General features: G+C 41.0%; 3 protein-coding genes across 3 annotated transcripts in view; 1 reads left to right on the plus strand and 2 right to left on the minus strand.

Moving 5' to 3' along the window:
• Positions 1-2160, minus strand: part of ino80 (INO80 complex ATPase subunit) — a 35040-nt gene extending 32880 nt beyond the window's left edge. The window contains exons 1-8 of the mRNA XM_042390070.1: positions 1996-2160; positions 1603-1769; positions 1330-1397; positions 1087-1233; positions 871-991; positions 538-743; positions 391-444; positions 27-230 (exon numbers count right to left, since the gene is read on the minus strand). Of these exons, the coding sequence (XP_042246004.1) occupies positions 27-230; positions 391-444; positions 538-743; positions 871-991; positions 1087-1233; positions 1330-1397; positions 1603-1769; positions 1996-2147 (1119 nt within the window). The 5' untranslated portion in view covers positions 2148-2160. The remainder of the gene's footprint in view (positions 1-26; positions 231-390; positions 445-537; positions 744-870; positions 992-1086; positions 1234-1329; positions 1398-1602; positions 1770-1995) is intronic.
• A 2525-nt stretch (positions 2161-4685) lies between these two features.
• On the minus strand, positions 4686-11370 carry vps18 (VPS18 core subunit of CORVET and HOPS complexes). Its single transcript, XM_042390071.1, has 9 exons — positions 10724-11370; positions 10428-10569; positions 10122-10213; positions 9187-9437; positions 8485-8838; positions 7077-8339; positions 6668-6877; positions 6228-6464; positions 4686-6004 (listed from the first exon to the last, which is right to left on the minus strand). The coding sequence occupies exons 1-9, from the start codon at positions 10824-10826 to the stop codon at positions 5708-5710; spliced, it is 2949 nt and encodes a 982-aa protein (XP_042246005.1). The 5' UTR covers positions 10827-11370; the 3' UTR covers positions 4686-5707.
• Positions 11371-11923: 553 nt separating this feature from the next.
• On the plus strand, positions 11924-16209 carry rhov (ras homolog family member V). The gene is made up of 3 exons (XM_042390630.1): positions 11924-12454; positions 12824-12882; positions 13333-16209. The coding sequence occupies exons 1-3, from the start codon at positions 12250-12252 to the stop codon at positions 13777-13779; spliced, it is 711 nt and encodes a 236-aa protein (XP_042246564.1). The 5' UTR covers positions 11924-12249; the 3' UTR covers positions 13780-16209.
• Positions 16210-23051: the final 6842 nt, after the last annotated feature.

The following is a 23051-nucleotide window of genomic DNA, read 5'->3' on the forward strand; positions in this document are numbered from 1 at the left end:
AAGACAACACCTTCCTCCCCACCTACCTCTCTCATCTCCTCATCCAGTTTACGTTGTTCCAGGGCTTCCTTCTCTGCCCTCTTCCTGTGCTCCTTCTCCACTTTGTCATATTTCTTCCAGTAAAGCATCATCTCCTTAGTGAGACGGCGAGCCCGAGGTAACGTCTCTTTACAGTTCTTCTGGGCTTGGATAGCTGCACGCCGGACCTCTCGCATGCACTGGTGAGCCAACTGGGCAAAAAAAACCCAAACAACAGCTAAAATGTTGTACTGAAGCTACAATTTAGTCTCATAATAAAGCAATAAAGAGAGTTTCAACTTATCAACTGTCAATATAAAGTTACACAATTAAACATCTTAAATGTAATAGCAGTGTATAAGCTTTACTTACCTTTTTAGCATTGGTCAAGACAAGGTTCTTAGCAGAGGTCTTCTGCTTAAAAGACTGCAAAATAAGTATAAACAGGACAATTTAGCCTAATAAACCTTGGGAAAATGGTCCTGAACAATGGTACTGAGTCGTGACATACGTACTAACCTTGGGGATCTCCTTTTTGGCGATGGTGAGCCAGACCTTGCGTCTCCGTGCATTCAGCTGCTCAATGGTAAGATGTTTCTTCTTCACCATGGGCAGCGGAGCATCATGGGAAAACTTTGCAAAGATCTTGGAGACATAAGGACGTCCCTCTTCCAGAAAATCTCCCTCTCCCCGCTTCTTCTTCTTCTTTACTTTTTTCAGTTTGGCTAAAAGAAAAAGGAACAACGAATTTTAAATCTTGCCAGCTATTCTAGTAATTACCCGATTCTTTTTGCTTTGCTGCACTGCCATGATCATGACTGCATTCCTAAACATGTCTTTTTTTGTCTTTACCCTTGAATTTCTTCTCATCTTTGATTTTCTTCTTCTTTGGACCCAATAGGTGGCGCTGTTGCTCATAGAAGGGATCATGAGTAGAGAGAAGTCCAGTGCTGTAGAACTGGTACTGGTGAAGCTGTAGGAGAGACAGACAAAAATTGACAATATAATGATTGCAGGGGGGTTTTATATATCACTGGTTACTGTATTTAACTGTGTGTGAATGTGTACCTCACGGTCACTGTGAAATTTGCTCTGATGCTGCCTGGTGTAGCGGTGTAGTCTCAGCATGTCGTGAAGCTCCTCCCGGGACAAAGTGAAGTCAGAGTCATCAGAGTCCGTGTCCGAGTCTGTGGTGTCGTCACTCAACAGGATACTCTGCAGGAGACAGAGGAGGAATGTAGCTAAAAGAAGCTGAGGATGTGTAATGGTGCGTAAGGAAGAGGGCGAACAGAACAGTGAAATGTTCCATACCTTCAGCCATTTCCTGTTCTTCTTTAGCTTGGAGAAATTGTAGAGGCTTGTTTTATCTGCCTTTTGGTCTACGGCGTTCAAAGAGAAGGTACATCACATGTACAGACTGATAAAGACTATCTTTCAACAGGGGAATGGCAGCAACAAGGGTGTACTTGTGTAGTAACATGTAAATAACATAAATAAGTGTTTCTGTAGAACATGACACGGGCTCGGTGACAAAAAGAGCACTGATCAGAAAGAAGTACGAGGAGAGATGTGGATATATCTTACCTTTACCTTGCAGAAGAACTCCATTGAGGGGCTTGCCCTCTGCCATCCCGTCCCCTTGCTCACATGACTCACTTTTCACTGTCAAAGCTGTATGTTGAGCGGAGGGGTCCAGGGAAAGCCCTGTCCCCAGTGCACCATCGCTGTCATCACTTTCATCACTGTCATCACTAGAACATGAGAAATATTTAGCTGTAAGCCCAGTATTCTTCTTTGGTGATGAGTGTGATTGTATAAATACTACTGCATGACAGAGGGACATAATGTGATTAAATTTTGGCTTCTTCACATCCAAACAAGTGCCATCTTTAAACTGCAGTGCCCAATGTGCCCAGAAATAAATCTGTGTCTTAGAGCGAGAAGTGTGCGCCCACCCCCAACCCTCTCCGCATGTACCTGGTTATGTCTCTGTTGAAGATGGCGGCCGTGTGGCGCAGGAAACTGTCCAGCCTCAGGGATCTTTCCAAGCGCTGCAGGTAGAGAGGTTTGGCCAGGCCAGAGCTCCCTGATGCTCCAGCGTCCAGCCGGCCACCCTGCCCTGACGCCATACAGCACGGATACCTCTGCCCTGTTGGGCAGGAACTTTTACTGAAGGGAGAGAAGTGGAGGGGAAGAGGAGACAGAAAGAAAAGGACAGGCAGATGGTTCAAGGTCAGATAAAGCAGTAAACTATGAGACAAGTAAGAGCTCTGCTGTTTTATTGCAATTCACCTTAATCTTAGCCAGAATTTTAAGTGTGAGGGTTCATGCCACTTAAAAAGATTTGTAAATTGCTAACAGGAAGCTCAGAATCAGATTCTTAATTTTGTATCCATCTTCCCAATCATAATTTTCCAAGCTAGCCTGGTATGACAGTGATACTCTCCTCTTTCCGTGGTTCTAGACCTCTCTATCACCATCCACGTCTAAGATTCTCTTATGGTAGCAAAATAGCCATTTAATCAGAATATCAAGCTACTCTCCTCCAACGGCTGTGCATCAGGTATGATGCCAGCACGGGTCATTGTGCAACGTATGATATATGTATATTGTGGACCTACCTTCTCAGTAAGGAATGTCATTATTCTTGATTCCAAGATTAGTGGTCAGACAAAGGTCAAAAACCCTACAAAAGAAGAAATCCCCAGTCACAAACAGATGTCCAAAAGACAATAAAGTTTTTCTGTGGGCGTGTTGTGGGTTCTGTTTATTTGGAGTTTGTCACATCATGCAGTACTGACAAAGTGAGGAGTGTTCATGATTTTTAAAGAAACCAGCTTTTGTCTTTAACAAATACATATATTAATCACACATGTCAAAAAAAGCACACTACTACTAAGAATTTAAATTGTACAAAATTTCCTTTTGCCTTTATGATGCAAGTACTTTATTAAGAAAATTGTAATGGCTGGCTTTAAGTCTATTTTTTAAAAACATGTCAGCTTCGGTTTGTTCTAATCTTGTTTGTATCATAAACAATGAAGATGTAAGTTTGGCCATTACACTGCATACTATTTTCATACCACTTCAGTTTATTAAGAGGTCAGACTGGATGTATTTAAATGTAAATAGTATAATTTCAGCAAATTATAAAAATTTTGAGCTAAAATGACATTTCTGGGCGCGCAGGTGATTGTTCTGACAGTTTCATGATAAACTTGAGTCAGATGTCCTCTGTACTTACCGGTACTACTAATCACGTTACATATTCACTTGACTTTCTTTTAAGTTCACTGCCTCGCGTGTGTGATGACAAGAACTAAAGCCAAACAAGAGCCTTATCTTTTTTTTTAATGAGGAAAAAAGTGAGAGCTGTGCCATCCTACAACATATTTTTGTCGCTATCACGTCGTTATGTTATGGTTAACTAGCTAGTTAGCAAGTCCAAGCTAGCGTTAGCCAGGGTTTGCTTGCTAGCTAACCTTGGATGATGCATTGGGTTGTAGCCGTTGTAGCTTGCAAGCTAACGACCGTTAGTTTACCATCAATGATAGTCAAGGGTCACGGGGCTGCTGTACATACACATTGACAGCTTACTGATTCAAGTAAACCGAATTTAAGATATCACATGAGCGATGGTAGTTATTTTCCTAATCTTTTAGCCTTTGTTACAGGGCGACTGCTTCCTTGCTAACTTGCCTAACGTTAATGTAGCTTTTCATCATTATCGTTAGCGTATGAAACACTGAGGAGCTTTGACACAGACGTCCTCTCACACCATTAATATGAAGTATTCAAATCGGCCCTGTCTCTTTAAGGCCACCACCTCCCTGCCTAAACAATCTATTAAGATATATTGGTTTTAATAGCGTTTCTTTAGCTGGCTAGTCGCGATGCGTCGGCAGCAAGGCCCTCTGCCCGCGCCTCTAGTACCCTCGCTGCGGACACGAGCGGGGACTCGGTCGCCAAGTGAACGAATGATCCCCATGTTTTAATTCTTTCTCCCTCCCGGCCATCTTCCCCCGTTGCTCCTTCGCCATAACAACCACCAAGGAGTATCTCACCTCGGCCCCGTGTCCCCCCTTTTCCGTCTCTCGTCGCCGCTGCCGACTCTCGGTTCTCTGACTCCAAAATGGCGGTTTGAGGCGCCGAGCGAGTCTGTGAGCTTTGAGTCGGCAGCAGCAGCAGAGAGGCGGCCACTTTCTGTTACTGAGAGAGCAGAGACACGACGCCATGGCGAGGGTACAGCAAGGAGCAGGCGTTTTAATCAATCCCAGAGAGAGGGACGCTCGCCCTTTGACGTCTCCGGAGACAAGACTCTGTCGAGAAATGCCAACTGTATCTTTCTTTCGTGCAATGAGCTACACTGTCAAAATTTATCGCCTACTGGGGTGTATATGCTCAACTATTACAAATGTATCGATGAATTTCCGAAGTCGATTAATAGCGTCTGCTCACTGCGAAGATTACCGAGCGACGTCTTACGTCACCAGAAGGGAACTCCGTTTTAGGTAAGGTGCCATACATCCATGGTAAGGTGAGGCAGTGGACACCCACGGACAAATGTGACAGTAATAAAAGAAAATATTATCTTATTTCAGGTGTTGACAATAAAGTCCATAAAATTAGAAAAGTACGGGCATATCTATATGTTTACATGTATTGACATCCACACTGGTAATGATTATATGAAACCATTTTCTTCAGACTCATGCAGCTGGTAGGGATCCAAACAATGAATCTTGCTGTCACAGTGGCCTAAACCAGATTTTCTTGTTAAAGCACAGCTTACACCCAAACCACCCACCTTGCTAAACCTCTATATTGCACAGAATACACCCTTCAGGCACATCACTTTCTCCTGTGCTGTTTGAGTATGGTCTTGTATGTAGCTATCATGTTTTGCCTACCCAGTCTCCTGTTTCATCTCCCAGATGCACTGGTTGTTCTCCTCCAGGGAGCTACAGATGCCCTCCTGAGAAACTGATGAAGTGCATTGTTTTTCTTAGTACAACTGATTAAAAAACACTGACATTTCTTTGTTAAATATTTATTACACTTTTAACAACCAGAGTGATCAGAACTGACAGGCTTTAATATGACAGAACTGAATTGCAAAACAGTGAATACATGTAATCATTTGTTAATCTTCTCCAGTTTGATTTTTAGATAAACACAGAGCTGTAGAGTGGAGATACTGAACTGAGCTAGAGAGAGCAGATATTGTCTTAGAGCAGGTTATGTTTTTGGACCAAACAAGTGCATAACCTAATGCAGTTAATAGATGTATAGTGCAGTTATAACCAATTTGAACTTTAAAGTAATTTTCTACCATTATAATCAGAGGTTCAGGCACGTGTTTGCACTGTGCAACCCTGGCATCACTTTACTTTACCATATTGTCTTGTATCATTGCCCACAATGTCAATTCATGTGCATCTTTCACTTGATGCTCCCGTACGAAGTGCAAAGATCTTTAAATCAGCTTCAAATACTGTCAACAAAATAAGTGTACTCTGTAGAGAACAACTGAAGCTGATACAGTTTATAGTAGTAGACACTACCAACAGGCAATCAGGTGAATGTCTGTATCCACTAAATGGGTCTGTCCTACGGATGGTACAGTTTCACTGACATATGGATGGTTGGCTGTCACGTCTTTTCACAGTGAGAGGAAGGGAGACTTCATTCATAGCCAGCTGGATTTCTCCTCCTCAAATTTCAGTGGATCAATGAAAGGCTTGTCGATGGACTTGATCATCAGTTCGCCGCAGTACACGCATTCTGACGCAATGATGTCATCGATGTCAGATTTTATCTGCTCGCGGCTTGTGCCCGCGTTGCCCTTTCCCAGGCTGGAAGTGTCTCCGTCCTCTCTGGGCGCCTGGCGGTGGCGAGACTTGGATGACTGCGTGGATGTGGCCAGCTTCTTCTGCAGCTCTTCCAGACGACTCTGCTTATAAGTTGATAGTTGAGGGGTCACTTCCTAGATGGTGGAGAAAAAATAGGCATATGAGAATTATTACCACACTGAAGTTGTTATAAGATCTTTGAAATTTCCCATTTGAATAAAGTTTCAAACAGAGGTTGATATGTTTTAAATAAAAAAAAAATAGGCATCTTGCAGTGGCATATATTGATATTTCAATACTACCATTTTAAATTGGTATCAGTGAAAAAGCTGAACTGAAGCAGCCTCAGACAGTTACCTGGAACAGGCAGTCATAATGGAACATGTGTCCACACAGGAACAGATAGAAGGGCCTGTTGAGCAGTGGAAAGTCACAAGCAGCACACTTTTCTTGGGAATCCACCACACCATACTTGTTCCTCATTTCCTGGATGTCTTCTCTTATGCGTTTAGCACTCTCTGTGGCCTCCTCCATTTCCTGCTTCAGCTCTTCAATGTGCTGGTTGTACTCCTCCAGGGAGCTGCAAATAGCCTCCTGAAAACCAAAACAGATGACAAGGTAAGTTGATTTGAATGTTGACTGTACACTAAGCATACTTTAAATCTATCATTACTGAATGAAATGGAATTTGGTACCTGAACTTACCTGATCGGTCAATTAAATGGAAAAAAAAGTAGAACAATATTTTATTTATTTGATGTGTGTATTTCCGTTATTAATGTAATTAGAGAGGAAACCTTAAAGTGGTCAATGGTGACAAAGTCTGGGAAGAATGGCAGGATGTCTTCAATTTTGAGCAGGTTGCAGCTGGATAGACAGTTCATGGCTTTCTTCACATCTTTCTCCTCCTGTACCACATGCCGGGCGATCTTCAGCCAAAGCTTTTTTCTCATCTCCTCGTCATCTTCAGGCAGGTCTGCACATGACTTGGCCAAGTCTACATCTACCTATGGTCAGTAAACACATTACAAGTTAGTGGCACTTGTCAGCTTTTGTCAATGACTATAATTAGTTTAAAAAAAAAAAAAAAGATTATTTTCACAAATAAATCCATACAGATTTCATGGCTGCTTGTTTTGAATATGTTTTACAATTAAACTATATTGAGTCAAATATAACACTGACCCAATTACATACATCACTTACTTGCAAAGCAAGATCCACTGCCTCTTCATACAGTTCCATAATCCTATAAACCAGGACACAGGCCCGGAGGTAGCCATTTTCTGCACACAGCCTGAGAGCGTACTTCAGGTCATAGTGGATCTCTGAGGCGTGTGTACCTGCCTGCTCTAGATACCACAGCAGAGATTCCGACTTGTACTTGGCATAGAGAGACAATAGGTAGTTATGGATCGCCTCCTCAGTCACATTCAGCTCGTACACACAGAACTCCATGTAGCGGATGGTTTCACTGATCTGCTGGGTGCTGCCCATTTGGCTGTAGTTCATCAGAGCTGGGATGAGCTTCTTTGGGTCCAGCCGCTTGCCCATCTGAATCCAGGCATCTACTACTTTTTTGGGAATATGCTGCATGAGCACTGGGGAGAACTTGTAAAAAAGCTTTTCATCACAGTGCTTGGAGAGCACATCCAGAGCAGCACTGTAGTCGTCATGTTGACAGTAATGAGATATCACTCTCTCATAGTCCTGCATGACGACTGAGAAGTAAACCATGTCGTCCACGTTGCCATGGCTGGCCAGCAGGTCATATATGGTGGTGCGGTTGTTGAACAGGCACTCCTTGTGCTTGGAGGTGCTCAGGAAGCGGCGGAACTCATCACGGGTCTCCTGGAAGATGATGGTGTTCCCATCGCTCTCCAAGTGACCGAGCCGGTTCAGGTACAGCTCTGCTAGCCAAGTGACCAGCAACGTGATCTGCGTTCTCTCACTCTGTTTGAGATTATTCAGTTTCTTCAGCAAGAACTCCTTCAAGGCCTCCTCTTGTTTGGCTTCAATGAACTTGAGTGCTATCTCTTCAAAGTAGTTCTGTGTCAGCGCGTAGCACTTGGCACTCTCAAGGTATCGTTTGTTCTGGAAGCAGTGCTCGGCCTCCTTAGCCAGTACCATGTCCATGCATTCAGGCCGGTCGCGACAGTACTCCTTGGCCAGATCAAATTTATTCATGCTCATGTACATCTGCCAGACGTCCCTGGCCTCACGCTGGATGTGGTACCGAAACACTGCCCGCTCAGTGTAGATCCAGACCAACCCACCAACCGGATCCTTGATCATCTTCTTAAGGGAGCCAAACTTATCTGGGAACACGTCCTCATATACCACCTGTCCATTCAGAGTGCAGATGGCCTTAACTCGGTCGTGAAGCAGGAGCAAGAAGTGGAACTGTGTCAGCACAATGGAGATGGGCTTGTTGACACTAAGGTCAATGTCCGGGGTGTACTCCCATACCTGTTTGAATGTGACAGACAGCAGGGAAAGAAACACAGAAAATATGGGAAACATAAAGATAAAGAGAACAAAGGTGAGTGCGGTGAGGGTAGAACTACACATTATTGTCTCACTTCTTTGACACACACACATATTATATATTTACCTGAACGTCACTAAGCAGGGAGTCAGGCCTGACATAGTCCAGCTGCCCATAAAGAACTCCGTTACCCATCATCCAGGCAAACGCCTTAGGGGAGGTGCGAAGCTTTGAGGTGTAGAAGGTGATCTCACTGTAGCCCATGTTGGCTGGGAACTCCTGGAAACTGGGCAGCAGGTCCTGGTTCTGGCTGAAGATGGAGCTGAAGCCTTGCTGCTCTGACCCTTCAGCCACCTTACCCACGAACTGGAACAAGCGTTTACGTGTGGTGGCAATGATGAAGTACTTGTTCTCCAGGCCCCGTTCAACCTCCAGGCAACAGACTGGTGCTGGCTTCCCATCCTCCTCCAGGGAATGGACCTGCCTCAGGAGAAGAATACGGTGTTGTTTAGATTGCATGCAAAGAGGAAGAAATAAAACATGTAGGTCACTGTTTTTGAATACGGTTGTATGGATGAGCCTGAAATTATCACCAGAAATAGCATGTAGAGACAAAACTGACATTCTTATGGCCAAAGTTTTACACTTTCAGATGACTGGGGAATATTGTTACAATTAGAACAGTTAAAAACACAGTTATGAACATGACCGACTGAGTACTGACACTGGTTAAATCAAATCAATCCACAGATGTCACAATAAAGTGAATTGTTGCATTGGTGAACATAGTAAACACTGATTGTTAAGGATAATCACACATGCTCTGACCTGTCTGAAGTATTGGTCTGGATTGGTGTTGAACAGACTTCCCTCAGTTGCAGAGATCTCAGCCTCAAAGATGATGCCTTGACTGGTGCCAACCAGGATGGGTCCTGTATTGGTCTCATTGCCAAGCAGCTTGTTCCAGCCCACGCTCTCAATGAGATGGCCTCTCCACCGGGACAGACTGCGCACCTTCTGGGTGTTCCTGTTGAGGTACAGACACTCACTGGTGCTCAGGCTGATCAGCAGATGGGAGCCTGCAGTGGGAAAATATGGAGGAGGATGTAGCTGCTGTGGTTAATAAGTCATAACATGATACTGCCAGAGTAATCTTATAAATCTTGCAGATGCATCAGGCGGATAATTGAGGGCCTATGGCACTGGTGTTACTGCTCACTCTCATTTATGTTTTAATTAAATAAAAACGATGGCTTGAAAACAATTTTATAATTATCCAAGCTGAGACACAGTAGAATGAATGTATGTTATATACGATGTACTAGTAAAAGAGAAATAAGCCCATTTACTTGGATGTAAAATGAATATCAAGAGTTTATAAATGCAGACCACAAGAGAATGAATATTAGCACCAGTCCTTATGCATTCAAAAAGCAGTTACTATTTAAATACAAATTACAAACAGCAAACTTGTGGATAATAATATGACAAAGGGCAGACCAGGGCACCAAATTAGCACCAGCAACCAGCCAAATGCTGATAAAATATGCAAGTGGCTGGTAGATTTGCTTCACTCACCAGCCAAAAAAAACAACGGTAATCTCTTGAGTAGCTGGTAAGATTTGAACATTCATTTGCCATTTGGCCGGTGGACAAAAAAGTTAGTTTTGCACCTTGGGGCAGGGCCTACAGGGAGCCTGTGGACAATGCTTTCTGAGCTAAATCTGAAGCAACTGACACACTAACATTGTGGCTTCACTCACCTGTGGGGTCCAGGAACAGTCTGTGCACTTTACTGTCATCTTTTCTTCCTAATTCAGTCTGATTAGGTTGATCTGGCTTGGCCAAATCAATCCTGGATGGGACAGAACATGAAAACATTTGTATCAGCATCTTGTTTCCACCATAACAACTCTTTACAAGGTTTCAATACACAGCAATAGTTAACGGTGGATGAGTACTAATCACAGTGAATGGCAGTCATTAACTACAACGAATCCAATCAAAAACGGACAAAACACTCTGACTCATCGACACAATGTTTCAGTGTTTGTGACAGTGTTATTTGCCTCAGCAGGGTGTCCTTCCCCAGACTCATGCATAGCTGATTGTTGCAGACTGCCAAGTGGTTTATCCTCTCGGGCGGTGTAAAATCGATCCTCTGCTTGTTGAATATCGGTTTCTCCTCCTCAAGTCTCACATTCACAAAGCCTAACGTTAGGGAACAAGTAAACAAAATGGCTGCATTATGCATTACGCTTTAGCATTTAATACACATTAATAATAATGGTAAGAATCGTTGCATGCAGCTGATCAGACAGAGCATCTTCTGAGAGGAGAGCCAACCGAGCCCCCCCGGTCTCACCTGAATGTGTTATCCCGATGTTGGCAGTTGACAGGCGGCTGTGCTGCTGCGCACTTTGCCTGGTGTTTTGCGAGTCCTCGTACTCATCGAGAATTGAAGCCATAGTTTAATGTATCTTACTTTACCTTATTTCAAAACCCGAAAATGAATTGTCTCTCCAGAACACTGGTGGGTCCTAAGACGACATGGCTAAACGGCTAGCTAGCTAGCTAGCTATCACAGCTTGCACCCGTAAAAGGGCTAACCAGCGTCTTTCCTCTCTCCACCTGCGTCTGTACTGATAAGAAAGGTGTAGAAATACGCTGCGGCATAAACAAAGTAATATATGAAATTTCAATCATTCATAGTAACAGCTAGCATAGCTTCCGAGTGCACAGCGCAGGGTGGACCAAGATAATCAGGTGACACATGAATCATGTGATCACATTTGATATAGTGCTCATGTGTGGCACTGGGGGGCGCAGTTTGCCCAAATTTAGAGTGAGTGGCGTTATGAAATGATGAAGTATAAATGTTGGATAAACAGTGGTGGGATGTAACTGAGTGCATTTACTCCTGTGCGACACTTATGCTCAAATTTATATATGAACTACCCATATAGCCTATAAAGTTGTTAAAATTAGCTGCACCTCGACAATACTGTTTATACACATTAAAGAATTGGTTCATTATTTTTCAAGTCTGTCTTAAAACAACAGTCAGGTGCCCAAATGAACACAGAAAGAGGTTTTTCTTCGCTGTAATCATCCCTCCTGTTCATAATGGCTATTAAAGGATCCCCTTCAAATGTGCTTTCAATTCAGTGATGGAGGCCAAAATCCACGGTGTGTCCACACAGTCATTTTGTGCAAAAATGCATTTAAAAGTTGATCTGAAGCAGTCTGAGTTAGTCATATCAAGTGGATATTTGTCACATTTACAGTCTTTTTTAGCATCGAATTCCCTCTTTGTGTTTCCCTGATGAGCTGTGGTGGAAGTATAGTAACAAAAAGAGGGACTTTGCCACTAAAAAGACTGTAATGTTGAAAGATAGTTAACTTGATTTGACTAATTTGGATGGCTGAAGCATATATCATAAGTGCATGATGAGGGGATCTTCTAATGGTCAGTATGAACAGGAAGAGTGTTTATGGCAAGAAAAACCTATTTCAATGTTCATTTTGGCACTATTGATTTAAGACATACCTGAAAAATTGTGAACCCATCCTTTAATGCATCGGCAGCATCAAATAACATGATAGACATAAATATTGTGACATTTTATATATTGAGTATATATCTATCTACCTTTCTTGCCCTGCAGTAACCTGTCTTATAGTCTTTTCTCGGTGGGTGTGTCTATGCAAATCACAACCTGCATGCCCTAAAACGTCCCACCCCGCACATGTCGACCATCAGTCAGAACAGGACAGGCAACCCGTCAGCAGGTTGTAAAAGACCGACTACTCAGCTCACTCAGTATCTAGTCTCGCAGAGGTCGGACAGTAGGGCCAGTCTGCATTCAGAAGTTTAATGCGCGGCTCGACATGCCACCTCACATGGATTACTTTTACCACGAGTCCCGAGTCCCCTCCGCTTGCGGGTTGACCCGGGAGGACGAGCTGGAGCCCGGTGTCATCAGCTGTATGCTGATCGGAGACGGAGCCGTCGGGAAGACTAGTATGATTGTGAGCTACACTTCAAATGGATACCCAACAGAGTACAAACAAACAGGCTTTGATGTCTTCTCCGGTGAGTGATCATATACTAGTACCTGAATGTACATTTTGCCTTTATGATATATTAAGAAGTAAAGAGAGGAAATTGCATAAAGTTGCATGAAAGATTATGTGTTTACTTTCAGTGTGAGGATAATACAGGTTGTATTATGGGCTTATAAGTAATCATGGTTAAAAGATTAGCTATACAAGTCTGAATATGCTTCTCTGAAAATATTCAATGAATAAAATGTGTATTACTGTCATTTGATATCAGGACTTAACTCTAAAAGTATATGTATGTTTTTGATTTGATATATGTGTGTATGTCATTTTGCTGTTGTTAAAAAAATATGTCTGAAACTTAGTGGACTGAAACTGAATGGTTACTGGATTCTTACAGGTCAGGTACAAGTAGAGGGATCTCCAGTCAAAGTTCAGCTTCTGGACACTGCTGGACAGGTAAGACAATTTGTTTGTTTGTTTGTTTGTTTGTTTGTTTGTTTGTTTTCCTCAAGATATCATGTAGGCAATTATTGCAGTTTTGTTTTAACAGGCTGTTCATATCATTTATATCTGTTTTCAGTGGTGATTCATTCTGTCAGATGACTCATCAATTATTTTTTACCAAAGTTATTAGACAAAATTATAATGAATTGCCATTATTAATATAATATGGGATGGTTTTCTGGTTTTAAAAATGTTATAAGGGATGAACTATGAAGGTACAAACCCTCACGTCCTTACTTTATCCTATCGGTGACTCAGTAACAATATGTCACCCTGAACGGTAATTGATGATCTTATCCTGACATTTCAGTTAGTCAGTCTCTTTCACTCATTACTTGATCATGTCTGGTTACAGATTGAGTGACACTAACTTGTATTTTCTTGTCTTCGTGTTCCATTCAGGAAGAATTTGATGAATTCAGGGCACTCTCCTACGCCCACACAGACGTCTTTCTCCTGTGCTTTAGCATGGTCAACCCCAGCTCATTTCACAACATCACCAAGAAGTGGGTTCCAGAGATCCGGGCTTATAACCCGTCCTCGCCCATCATTCTCGTTGGGACTCAGTCGGACCTCTTACTGGACGTGAACGTCCTCATCAACCTGGACCGATCTAATGTCAAGCCAGTTCTGAGCTCCCGGGCGCGGAGCATGGCAGAGAAGATCAGGGCCACAGACTACATAGAGTGTTCGTCACTCACGCAAAAGAACTTGAAGGAGGCGTTTGATGCGGCCATCTTTGCGGCCATCAAGAACAAAACCCGCAAAGCCAAGAAGAGGAGGTCCTCTGACAGACGCACTAAAGCTTTCTCCAGGTGCAGCTGGAAGAAGTTCTTCTGCTTTGTCTGAACTCAAACTGTTAACCCTGTGGGTTGTGGACAGAACTTTAATTTATTTCAAAATCTTACTTTCGCATCCTTCCTTGTTAAGTATTTGGCTTATTTTACTCTCGGATGCCAAATGGTGCAAAGGAAACAAGATATGAGCACAGTGAGCATTGGGAACTAACATCTATGGAGACAGCAGAGAGGATTCTGGGTCAGTCTCAGCCAGGGTCTGGTTTCAGACTCTATCAGACATAACTCAGGACAGCAGTGTTGTTTACATTATATTCAAATGTTTGATTGTTTTAGGTCAGAGAAACATAGCCACCGTTGAGCTAGTGGAGAGGAAAAGGGTGGTGGAGTGAGACATTGTGAGGGAGAGTAGATCAGATGAACACACAGAGAAAAAAAAAACATCATGGCCATCATGTAAATGCTGTGAATTTGCATGCTGTGAGTGTGCTTTGCTGCCAACTGCAGCCTTTAATGTGAGTGAGAGAGAAACAGAAAGTGTCAGGGCAGTTTGAGCAGATGGGCGTTAGCCCCTTCTCTGCTGTATTTTTGCTGTCTGGCTACACCAGCCTATTTATATGCAGCAGCTGCAAGTTCAGGTTGCAGTGTGAGGGGCCACATTCTTACCTGTATGTGAAAGCTCCCCTGGCTGGTTTGGGTTGGTATCTTACAGGTCTTCAAGTTAATCAACTGACAGTCTTATCAGCTCCAACTCTGATTTTAAAGTGGAATTTTATCATCTGACTTAACAATTGTGAAAAAGAAGCACAGCTGGAAGATTTGTTTGTGACAAACCAGAAACGAATGTGTTATCTCCGTCTTAACCAACAGATTGACAGGAACTTGTTTGAAAATCCTCTTGTTAGAGGTGAAAGCTTGCAGGAGAGCAGTAACCTTTGGCTTTTTGTTCCTGTATCTCATCAATCTGCATCTGTAAAAGCAGGCACTGCAGGAGTCTTGACTTCCACCCTGCGGACCCTCCCACTACCACCATCAGTCTTGGCTTTTTTAATTTGCCTTTCTTTGTTTATGTGCTCAATACACTCTTTATTCCCTCAATAGCCCAGTGTGTACAGAGGATGCTTAACAGCCCCTGCTTTATTGAAACTGTAAGGTAATACACTTAAAAAGAAACTTGTTCCTGTGACATTTGTGCAAAAAAAGTCAGATTTTGCACTCCAGTATAATAATATCTGGTGGATATACATGTGTATATAGGGTGAAGTCAGGTAATTTGGGACACTTTTTGATATATTATCAAGAAAACCTAAAATTCTGCAGACTACCTTAGGTGTTACTTTTAGAACTTGTCATGGATCTCTGCTATATTTCCATAAAGAAAATATGTTGCCAAGTAAAAAACAAACACATCAAGAACCCCTACCTCACTCCAATTACATGTTCAAGGAAAATGGGACACCTAGTAAGGTAAAATGGGACAGTTACTGATGGTTGTTTTCTAATAGGGTGATGTGAAAATTGGCAGATTGAAAATTGGAGGCTAATTTCCTTACAAGCCTAATTACCCTACAATTTTCAATCTCTTTTAATGAATAGTTAGGTTACATTAATGATTTAACAAATTGATGACTGAACTGATAAATGGATTTAACCATTTAAAAACAAACAAACATGAAATACAATTGTTCTGTAAGCTGTGGCACACAAAAGCATAGTAACTCATGATTTTATGACACCTGGTAGCCAAACATACCAGTTTCACTTCAGAAAAATGTTCCATTTTAGCTTAATTTTTTGTCCCATTTTTTGTGACTGTCCAATTTTTACTAAATGCATTCAGCTATAATGGGACAGTCACTCAAAACCCTTTCCCATAAAAAGCAGAGGGTATTGTGAAAATATTTTGATTATAAGTCAAACTCATTATAAGTCAGTTAATAAATAGCAACATCCTACAACCATGTTTGGTGTTATACCCTTATTGTTTTAGCTTTACCAAAAAGAGAAAATCAACATTGCAAGTTCTGGGACCAGTGATTTTTTTTTTTTTTTTGCTCCGTCTATCCTAGTTATCTCAGACCAATTAAAATGATTGTTTCATGTAAAGGACATTTGTAGCAACAATGCAATAACATGTTTGGTGATTTGCTACTAATATTTAAAGAGCCCAAAATGTAAAACTTGTTTGTCCCATTTTACCTGATGTGTCAAATTACCTGACTTCACCAGACCAGAAGGTTTTACTATGCTTCTTGTGGAAGTTATCCCAATGTATATGCTATTCTGTTTGTTTAAACAGTTCATTTGTCATGTTTATGTCATTTGAAATATTACATAAAACATGGATTTTAAATGCATTATGCTCCACAAACTATTTTTTCGTCATATTTTGTATCGCTGTCACTTATCTCAAAATGACCACCTTCTGCTTTAACCTGTGTGACTTTTTTACATGTCGGAGTGATGTGATGCAAATAAATGAAGTGCAAATTATAGCCTCTGTGTTATGTATATTTTTAGAACAGCATGTTTCACAATGTTATGACTGCCCAATTCACAACCAATCACTTATCACGTCTGATAGCAGAGGCTACTTTACATTCAGGGAAGAGTTTTTGAAAAGAGTCACCAGAAGCGCTGAGGCAGCGAGCACTGGTCTCTACAGGGAGTCTGGATAATCCTCATCCTCACTCCAGGTACTTTTCCTGAACCATCACTCGGTCCAAGGATATGATAAATAACCTCTGACCTCCAGCTGTGCCTTAGGCCGACCTATTCTAATGCAATCCACATGACCACTGATGGGGTTTAGTAGTGCTGAGCCATGACTGATTGATGTGTCTGATTGTGTCTTTCTAAAAGGCCTGAAGACATGGCAGAGTGGTGGAGAGTGATTGAGTCAGATTCACTGATTGAGAATAAACAATAGCAATGTACTGGTGTATAACAACAATGGATAAGGCACATTGTTTATGAAACTCAACAATATCATTGACATTGGGGTGACATGTGACTTTGAAAACTCAATGAAAAAGGGCTATAATGGTTCATTTTAACCTGAGTTTGGAGAAAATTGAACACAGAGGATTCTTTGTATGACAAACTCAAATCAACATGACGGAGAGACATAAAGACAGAGCGGAGAGGGATTATAAATCACTTGAGGACTTGACAGAACAGGGTGTGTAAGTCACAGATGAGCAAATGGATAAAAAAGCACACAGTCACCCCGATATATCAGCAGTCTGTTTGCCATTAGTCAGTGTGTGCCGTCCATCACGCAGTCATGTGTCAGGGTTCTGTTTGAACGGCTGTTATCAATAGGGTAAAGCAGGACATCCTACGTCTCGGGCTAATGACCTCATAAGCAGAGGTCACAGAGAAAGGCTAGTGTTTTGTCATCTGACACCGCTGACACGAGTGGACCCATGTTGAACTTTGATTTCAGGGACCAATTGGTGTTAGCCAGGACTCGTCCAGACGTTAGATGAACTGCAATCCTAAGAGGAAAATCAAAATTATATGTCAGGATTTAAAGTGGTCTAATCAATATTTTCATATAAACAATGGATCAAATGACTCAATGTAATGTGAGAGGTGTTTCTCGTAATGATGAACCAACAGAAAATAATCACCCGCCTCTGCAGTGCCCCTCAGCTCTGCAGTGTTTTCTTGTCTTTTAGCTCATTGTTTTGGTTTTAGGGCATGAAACTTTACTGTTCTGATTCACTCTCATGGTTCTCATCAGCGTACTTTTCAAAAACAACAAGCAGCTGCTTCAGTAAAAAACAAAGCTGAAAGCTAATGCCAGTTTAAGAAGTCATTGGGTTTATTAGTACTTTATTTTTGTAGTTTTGGCCATTATTCCTATCAGTAATAACTTTGGTTAATTGCTGAGATCTGAAAATGCAGCTAAAAAGAAGTCAACAAAAGAAGAAACATCGGCAGGCACATGATCATACAGGTTTTGTGGTTCTTGCCGTCAGACTTAACTGTAGCAATGTTGCCATGTTCCCAGATTTCAGCAATTAATCTGGGAGTACAATGTTGTCCTGACTGATAGAACTTATGTGCCAAACTAAGTCCAAAGTTGAAATATCCTCTAAATGTAAACAGATGCATCCTTAAGCCCTCTGTTGTTTCAACGGCTCAGAAGGAGTCAAAGGTGCAATTTGACTTTGTTGGCGTAGCTTTAAACCATGTGTGTATGTGTTTTGCAGAAAGTTGAGGGATGTTCAGGTTTGCGTGAGGGCAGGTGAAGGTCAGCAGTGCAATGGTTATTAACATCTTGAAAGGCAGCAGCCCTGGGTCAAGGCAGGCCATGAGACTCCTTTGAGCAACACACTTGAATGTCACATCTTATTTATGACTCTTTCCCACAGAAACAAAACACAGATGCTTTGCAAATCTTTTTTATTCTGATACGAGAGAGAAAAATCTTGAAAAAAAAAGTTCCTAAATCCATGTGGTTGTACACTCACTCATGATGCAAACACAGACACTTGAACAGTTTGTGCAGTCAGTGCTCCCATTGAGCAATCATGAAGGCCATGTTGGACAGGTTTTAGGTTCCCAGGTGTTAAGAGAGGTGAACTGCTCCTTCTCTTCCTCCTCCTACTCTTTCTCTTCTCATGGTTAGTCATCCTTTTTTCTCATCTCCACACCGAGGGCTGGTCCTCCTCCCAGGATCCCCTGCTTTTTAGTGATTGTGTCAGGAGTAGTCAACCAGCTCTTCCTCTGGCTCTGGGCCAGTTTCACTCTCTCTGGGTTTCACTGTAGTTCGAAGATTGGCAAGGAGGCCTGGGAATCAGCAGGTGCACAGACAGGTCTGCCTGGACGAGGACAAAAGCCTATTGGCTCACTACTGCTGCTCCTCGGTCAACCAAATTGGCAGTTTGAGTAGTTATGCTCTCATGAAGACTTGGCACCACTCACAATGTCTGTTTCACACAGTAAAAAAAAAAAAAAAACCCAGTTGTGATTTTTGTTGTTGTTATTGTTTTATTTCCCACCCTGTGCTGGCTGATTGAAAATCTATGGCAGGTGCGTATGATTGAGATTAGGTGGTAGTGTCAAAATCTAAAGTTGAAGGCAGATTGTAGTGTGAAATAACCAAACCTAAAAATGAAAAATGTTTCTTATTTTGCAGTTTATATCTGGCAACTTATTACTTAATTAAGTGTTTACGTTGCATAATAAAGTACATTATTTCTTACAATATGTCATTATCTTACCATTTCCCATGTAATTCACCTCATCTGCAGTATAACAAAAGCCAACTTGTCAGTCACATTTACCTTACAAGGCTGTTTATAAAAAAAACCCTCCCATTATTTCTGTCAAAACATAAACTGTCAGTTTCGATGTCAAACAGAGCCAGTGAGAATCGCCCCAGTTCCTGACTACTGTGACTGTGCCTGGAGGCAACAACGATTATTTCTGTCCCACAGTCAACAGCTTTAGTTCGCCTCCACGAATCTGCTTGGCTTGTCATTTATGCAGTTGAGTAATACACAGGAGGTAAATATGCAAACAACATCAAACACTTGCAAATGACAGAAGTGAATAATAACAAGCCTTTGCTGCTTCAGCATTTGGATTCTTCAATGTCATTTGCAAGGGTTTGAAATACACCTGAGCCTTTCAAAGCATTATCACATGCACTTTTTTTCTACCGTATGTTGTCTGTTTTAACCTTTATCTTAATCTGCAGTCATCAAGAGGCAAATAATGACTTCAGAATGACTGTCAATGAGCGCACATGATCAAAGTATAGTGTATAGCTGAAGTACATGCAGCTTTTGAGATGAGGCAACTGAAGAGCGCTTTTAGCATTCAGGGAACGATGAGGTGATTAACACTTCAAACAGGCCGTCTCAGGCCTCATTATGTTACTGACGACCTGTAGACTTTCAGACAACTATCAGCTCTACACAACTCAGGACACAATTGGATGTTCAGGCTGTGAAATGCTGTGTTTTGTGGTGCAAAAGTAGAGGATTGGTGTGTATTGTATGCGTATTTTCATGTGCATTCAGCGGCTTTACAATCATTTTGTGACTCATATTAGTTAATGAAGTTTACTATCCTGAGGGGATTGGCAGTGTAGATACAAAAAAGCACATATGTAATAAAAAACAAGCCACATACATAATGCACATAGCAACAAATAGCTGCAACAACATGTAGCATGTGACCTGCATTAAGTACAAGATATAAGAACTAAAACTAGAATAAGTGCAGAAAAAACAATATAGCATTAAGCAGTAAACAATACAGAAATTCTCAGTTCTAAGAATTCATTTGTAAAAACTAAATTTGGCAAAAATGTGTGTGGGCACCAGTGCTAACACTCATGCATGTGTGTTAGGCAAATTTAATCTCATACAGTTGCTGTAACAGCTACTTGTTAACTGCTGGGATGAAAAAACAGATTTCGTTGTTGCACATTAATAGTAAATTAATAAATTATTTTTTATTTTTTATTTAGATATGTTACAATATATATGTATATTTAAATATTACATAAAAAAGTACAATTTTGTAATTCTCCTATCAAATTCTATTACAAATTCTTCACTGTAGCTACGTTTTGTGAAACCATCAAGTCCAGCCCCACTGTATGTCCGAGCTCGCTCCCATGATGATAAAACAGATCCTGACAAAATCTGACAAAAGTCTGAGTGATGTTTTACTCGCTGAAGGTGTCACGATCTTATCAACACACTGTCCTCTCTGCAGGACACATCTGCCGACCCATTCTCTTGAAGATCGCCAGTCAACGACTGTATTATCTTCCCAGAATAGAGAGTAGGAGTGATCTATGCCAGAAATCTGATTTGAATTAAAAGAGTGAGCGTGAGAAACACTGAATGTGTTGTGTTGGGGGGTTGTGGGGACTGACACAACAAGTCATCATAATGAAGTGTGAGATACACATTGGTTGTGGATTAAAACAGCTGAAAAGCGTATTTGCTTTTGCGACAAAGCGTTCTTTTCCTGACCAGTTCCTTTGTGACTGGACAGGCTGTTTTAGCGGATTTGCTGATCTTTGCTGATTCAAAATTGTCTACACTAAAGATTTATCTAACCAGAACAAGACCAGAAAAAATCTAAATTAATAATATAATAATTACATTTAAATAGAAACAGTTACTTTGGTTGGGTAAGATAAAGGGAAAGATCTAATATTAGATTAGATTAAAAAGTATTCAGGTTAGATTAAATCTTGTAATTTGATCTTGTAAATTTTGGTTCTCTGTTGTCCCATAGATGTAAACAATATGCTGTAATATCAAAGATATGATAGACATAATAAATATAGCGCCCTATCAGCGATACTGATTTTGGTTTCATGCTCTTTATCAAGCTGCATCTTAATCCATAGCCAAGCCAAGAGACAGAGTGTGGAGATAAGCTGAGGACAGTTACAATGTGACTACTGTTTTTGATTCATGTTTTTTGAAAAGTGACAGTTAACCATGTTTAGGAGGGAATAGTGCAGTTTAATTTGCATATGGAAAGTGTGTGATTTGATTGGCTGTGAGTGTGTTCATTGGGTGTGACCACGTCTGGGAATCAAGGGGGTGAGGTGTTCTCACAGTGGTGTAAGGAGGTGAGGCAGGGGGTGTTGTGACATCTACACAACACACATGGTGGCAGTGAAGCAAGTGAGGGCATGATGCAAGTCAACACAACAATTATTGTCCCACGTACCCTCTGCTACACACATGTAGGTACACACGCACGTACACACACACACGCACACACACACACACACACACACACACTCACAGGTAGAAACATACAGAAGTACACAGTTAAATGATATATGAAAATAGGAATACGGTATGAGCGTACATACATGTAAAAGGTACAAACATACATCCACATACATATATTCTCTCCAACATTTGGACAGGCGGACATAGACGAGTATTTGCCAACACATGATGTAGTGTAATGGTTTCATGACAATAGATATTGTTTGTTTCCTAACCTGCTAAGAGCGATGAGGTGTGTCTGGACTTGTTCTATAGAGAGTGACTGGTTGCTGTCCGGTTACTCACAGCACAATAAATCGGCTTACTCAGCCTGTTTGAGTCACCATCAGAGGAGTGTGTCTATGCTGGGACGGGGGAGGGGGAGCAATTTTATCGAAGATTGAAGGTTTACTTTCATATGAATCAGTGTTTTTGAACATTACCAGACGTCTCAATGTCAGGAAACAATGAAGAAATCTAATTATGAAATCAGACTAATAGGATATGATGGGATGTTAGGTTTTGTTTTTACATCCAAACCTTTACTGGCTAGCAGGGGCGGAAGAAGTATTCAGATCCTTTAAACAAAAGTAGTAATGCAACAGTGTAAAAATACTTCACTACAAGTGAAAGCCATGCATTCAAAATCTTGCTCAAGGAAAAGTACTGAAGTATTATCAGCAAAGTGTACTCAAAGTAGTGTTTATATTCTGTGATTATTAAAGATGATATATTAATGTCTGAGCAACATTTTCATTGTAGTTGGTTGAGGGAGAGCTGATTTTCACTACTTTATAAAATGTTGAACAGCTGGATGTTGGACAAAAAGATCAATCTTATAAAGACATTTTTGTCTATAATTGAGTCCTAGAAGACGTATTTTGTAGCAGAGTGAAAGTATTTTGACCTTTTTGTAATTTGAATCGAAATTTTTTATCTTTTTATCTTGAAAGACGAACAGAATGACTCACATTGAAAACATGTTGAAATATTCCAACTAATCTAAGGACTCAATTCCAGAGAAAAAGTGAAATTGTTTGAAGAGAGCAATTTTTTCACTGAACAATGCATCCCATTTTAGAAGCTGATAATGTTTATTTTTAATAATTAGCAAAATATGAAAAGTAACAAATATTTATAGATGTCAGATAAATGTAGTGGAGTACAAAAAAGTACAATATTTGTAAATGTAGTGAGTGAAAGTAGTACTTGAGTAAATGTACTTAATTATTTTTCACCATTGTTGGCTAAAGTCATACAAAATGATCTGATTCACACATAATCATAACATTTTCAACCCTTTACTCTTCCAGTTGGGATCATACATTTGGGCCATATATGCAACCAAAATAAGAAACAGTAAGTTAGGATGGGTTGTGATTTTCATGTATTTATGTAGCAAAAGTCACTAAAAAGATCTGCGAGTGACTCAAAAGAAGAGGGTATGTCAGAGCTCTACAGAACATGGTGCACATGTTGTGACATTAGACAAACAGTGTTAATTTATTCCATGTCAACATAACAGCAGTGACGTAAAACAGGCCTGTTGACCACAACTGTT

Source organism: Thunnus maccoyii, chromosome 17, assembly GCF_910596095.1.
Source record: "Thunnus maccoyii chromosome 17, fThuMac1.1, whole genome shotgun sequence".
In the NCBI taxonomy this organism is placed as follows: Eukaryota; Metazoa; Chordata; class Actinopteri; order Scombriformes; family Scombridae; genus Thunnus; species Thunnus maccoyii.